This window comes from Palaemon carinicauda, chromosome 8 (assembly GCF_036898095.1).
Source record: "Palaemon carinicauda isolate YSFRI2023 chromosome 8, ASM3689809v2, whole genome shotgun sequence".
NCBI lineage: Eukaryota > Metazoa > Arthropoda > Malacostraca > Decapoda > Palaemonidae > Palaemon > Palaemon carinicauda.
In genome coordinates this window covers 166,856,309-166,861,159 of record NC_090732.1, presented here as the reverse complement: position 1 = coordinate 166,861,159, position 4,851 = coordinate 166,856,309, and the positions used below count along the sequence as shown (strand labels likewise).

The window sequence follows — 4,851 nt, the reverse complement described above, 5'->3', positions numbered from 1 at the left end:
AATATACAATTCAAAAATAGTGATACTTTTGAGTAATTACTCGATTTCTAATTCAATATATATTTAGAATATATATCAAACGTACGCTGGCATCACGAACTTCTGTTTGGTCGAATATGTAGACAATTTCTCGGTGGTTTAGTGGGGAAACCAGGCTAGGTTCTTTTGTAAAATTCAATAGTTTTTTTTTTTTAAATTTCAACTTGTTTCCCATGTGGCGAATTGTTTTAAATAATGAAAAATTAATAAAGGAAAACAATAGCTTTGCATAATTTGGCAGTTTATGGAGAGCGTGGTCTTGTAAACAAATACCAAAATTAGTCGCATTTTGTACTATTTGTATTACAACTTACAGAAAAATAACCAAAATTTTGCTTTTTCGCTCGTTCTTATATCATAACTTTGCCTACATCCCTAAGAATTGATGAAAACTGAACTTAATATTTACAAATTTATCGTTGATGACGACACAAGCTTTTCTCTCTGAAATCTCGAATTTATTGCTATTCACAAGACCATTGTAGTCTTTTTCTTTCTTTTCTTTTCTTGTTCTCTTACTAACAGCTGATTTGGTATTTCAAATAACAAATTACTAGACTAGAACAACAATAAAAAGTAGAACTAAACTGATATCAACGTGGTTAGAGGTTCGGATTCTATATCTGTTACGGTAAGCAAACTTGCAGTTTTGCACTTACGAAAATCTGTATTTCATAACAATTTTTTATTTGTTATAATATATCATGACCATTTTAAATGAATTCTAATTAAGTGCTTTTTTCTAGCTGAAAATCAGTTTCATTCACACCATAATTTTTGTAGATTTCAGTTATGGCTGAAGATTTTTATCCAGTAAACTATGTGATATTCTTCAAAAGCTTCTTTACGTCACAAAATGTTGTGATGGGTATAAAATTACTACATACGTTGCTGTATTGGTAACGTCCCTGACTGGAGAATGCCAAACCGGGGTTCGAGTCCTGCTCAAACTCTTTAGTTTCTTTGGTCGCTTCATTTTAATATAGAATCACCTCGACATTGGGAAAAAATACCAGAAGGTAAATTAAAGATTCGAACCTATACCCCTGAATTGAAACAATCACACTATAAATATAACTATAAATTTAGTTCAGTTCTGTTCTACATATTCATGTCGAATGCAGGAATTTATATTTAGAATCGAAATCAACCCACTGCCGCCAAAATAACCGATTGAAATGTTTATAATATTGACGAATAGATGTAGATTTTCTTGAGAAAAGAAGCTGGAGAATATATGAAAGATTTATTTTAATGCTGTTATTGTTCTTAAACTTCTTGTTTATATCCTGATTTCCTTTCCCCACTGGGCTACTTTTCTCTGTTGGAGCCCTTGGGCTTATATCATACTGCTTTCCCAACTAGGGTTGTAGCTTGGCAAATAATAATAATAATAATAATAATAATAATAATAATAATAATAATAATAACAATAATAATAATAATAATAATATACATTATAGGAGTGTCTATGGCACAGATAAGGCCCACAAAAATAAAAGCAAGATAATTTGCACACCACCCAACTTATAACACCTAGATTGATATATTGGATATATTTAAAGTGACCAAAGTGTTAGAAGCACTGATATTCACAGCTGTTATGTAAAACATAACTGGCAGGAGCAGAGCTGAGGATCCTCAACAATCTACATGTCTTCGGCATCTATTCATCATAAAAGACACAATCAATTTATAACTTGTTATAAACAAGACATACCTGAAGTTTAAACACAGGAATAATCGCTCTTTTTACATCTCGTTCACTGGTCAGGCGTCGAAAGGTTATTTAACGAAAGATTATACTTATCAACAATTGAAAATTAAAATCGATACACACACAAACAAACACACACACACACACACACACACACACACACGTGTTTCCAAAGGGAATAGTCACACGACACACTTAATTTCAAGTAGAGTCGTCAGTCATCACGGTCTTTCCTTATCGTGACGAAAACATTTCCATCACAGCATTTATAAGGAGATCGAGAAACATCCATCATCACTCTGATCTTAACACACAGGTAGCCACAATGAAGCTCGCAATTGTCCTCCTTGCTTTAGTTGCAGCCGTAAGGTAAAGACTTACTGTATCATCAATTTGTTAAAGCCCAAAACTTGTATGCATACACACTTTATTTATACATATATATATATATATATATATATATATATATATATATATATATATATATATATATTATATACATACAAACACATATATATACTTTTTATATACCTATATACATATACTTATATAATTATATATATATATATATATATATATATATATATATATATATATATATATATATAAGTATATGTATATAGGTATATAGATAGACATATATAGATAGATAGATATACGAACATAAATATACATAATTTGTATATATGAATGCAAAAACGTATATACCCCAAACGACTATTTTCTTGTCTTTCCCTACATTGTGTGAAATACCTCATGTATTTCATCCATAGTAACCATTATTCATTCTATTTAATTACATATTAAAGTGCTCAACAAAATGAAGCCTGGTGTCGCTGCGGAGCCTTCATCACTTCAGACGACGTGGAGACCATGGTCTACGAATTCCCAGAAATCCCTCTTACTTCCTGCGAGGAACATAACAAGTGCAAGAATAAATGTGTCACGGAGGTATGTCAATGAAATCTCTCTCTCTCTCTCTCTCTCTCTCTCTCTCTCTCTCTCTCTCTCGAGTGCAATGGATTCCTGCGAAGACGATAACAAATGCAAGAATAAATGCATCACGGAGGTATGTCAATATCTCTCTCTCTCTCTCTCTCTCTCTCTCTCTCTCTCTCTCTCTCTCTCTCTCTCTCTCTCTCTCTCTCTCTCTCTGGCTTATTAACTTACGATTCAATTTCTATCAGGAGTGCAATGGATTCCTGCGAGGAACATAGAAAGTGCAAGAATAAATGCATCACGGAGGTATGTCAATGAAACATCTCTCTCTCTCTCTCTCTCTCTCTCTCTCTCTCTCTCTCTCTCTCTCTCTCTCTCTCTTTCTCTCTCTCTCTCACTTCAATTTCTATCTGGAGTGCAATGGATTCCTGCGAAGACCATAACAAATGCAAGAATAAATGCATCACGGAGGTATGTCAATGAAATCTCTCTCTCTCTCTCTCTCTCTCTCTCTCTCTCTCTCTCTCTCACTTATTAACTTAAGTTTCAATTTCTATCAGGAGTGCAATGGATTCCTACGAAGACCATAACAAATGCAAGAATAAATGCATCACGGAGGTATGTCAATGAAATCTCTCTCTCTCTCTCTCTCTCTCTCTCTCTCTCTCTCTCTCTCTCTCTCTCTCTCTCTCTTTCTCTCACTTATTAACTCACGTTTCAATTTCTATCAGGAGTGCAATGGATTCCTGCGAGGAACATAAAAAGTGCAAGAATAAATGCATCACGGAGGTATGTCAATGAAATATCTCTCTCTCTCTCTCTCTCTCTCTCTCTCTCTCTCTCTCTCTCTCTCTCTCTCTCTCTCTCTCTCTCTCTCTCTCTCTCTCTCTTCAAATTTCTATCTGGATTGCAATGGATTCCTGCGAAGACCATAACAAATGCAAGAATAATTGCATCACGGAGGTATGTCAATGAAATCTCTCTCTCTCTCTCTCTCTCTCTCTCTCTCTCTCTCAAATCTGAAGTGCAATGGATTCCTGCGAAGACCATAACAAATGCAAGAATAAATGCATCACGGAGGTATATCAATGAAATATCTCTCTCTCTCTCTCTCTCTCTCTCTCTCTCTCTCTCTCTCATTACCTTATTTAGTTTCCATTTATATCTGGGGTGCAATGGATTCCTGCGAAGACCATAAGTGCAAGAATAAATGTTTCATGGAGGTATATCAATGAATCTCTCTCTCTCTCTCTCTCTCTCTCTCTCTCTCTCTCTCTCTCTCTCTCTCTCTCTCTCTCTCTCTCTCATTAGTACCTTATTCAGTTTCAAAATATATATCTGGAGTGCAATCGATGGTTGCACCTCTATGATCCACTTCTCGAAGTGTGTGCCGCTAAATACTTATTGATATCCAGAGCATAAAATAATCCTTTTGCATTTCAATTTAACCTATGTTAACTTTCTTCCTAGATCAATGAATTCAGCCATTACGGTGACATGTGGGAGATAACCCCAGAAGGTAAAACCGTAGGCCAGTTTATTTGCGAGACTCTGACAGGACTCAGTTACGATTTCGTCCATAACCATTACGTAAGTTTTGAAGTTTCCTTTGAAGACTACATTTATATAAAACTCATTGTTTTGAAGATTACATTCATATATACTTTGACTTTAATGATTTTCTGTCTCTCTATTGTTCATGCAATTGAATGGTATGTCTTCAGTACATGAGCGATAAGAATACTTTTTTCTTCGTTTATCCAATGTATAACAAGTATTGAATTCCAGGTCTATGGCTATTACGAGGTATGTGGCGGTCCCTGGGAGTACACAGGTCAAGCCTCTACGAATATGCTTTGTTGTGACGATGGATTCCAAGAGCACTGCATCGAATAATAACATCTACAAACTTGAGTCGACCAGAAGTTCTTGAGTCGATTAATCCTCAGAGAACTTGCCTGGGAGCAACAGAGATATAAAAAAAATCTCTCAAGGAGATGACATCATTCCTGCTCTCAGGCTATTTGCATGAAATTATATCTCATCATAATTCACCATACTTAATGTAATGGCATGATCTGAGAATAAAATAATAAAAAAAAAAAATCTAGTTCTAATTTCAGATCCTAAGATATTTGATTTTCTCATACAAATTC

The 4,851-nt window shown here is 34.7% G+C and overlaps 1 protein-coding gene across 1 annotated transcript; it reads left to right on the top strand.

Moving 5' to 3' along the window:
• Positions 1 to 2,081: 2,081 nt before the first annotated feature.
• Positions 2,082 to 4,591, top strand: LOC137645548 (uncharacterized). The gene is made up of 4 exons (XM_068378351.1): positions 2,082 to 2,125; positions 2,566 to 2,707; positions 4,166 to 4,285; positions 4,484 to 4,591. The coding sequence occupies exons 1-4, from the start codon at positions 2,082 to 2,084 to the stop codon at positions 4,589 to 4,591; spliced, it is 414 nt and encodes a 137-aa protein (XP_068234452.1).
• The last annotated feature ends 260 nt before the right edge of the window (positions 4,592 to 4,851 follow it).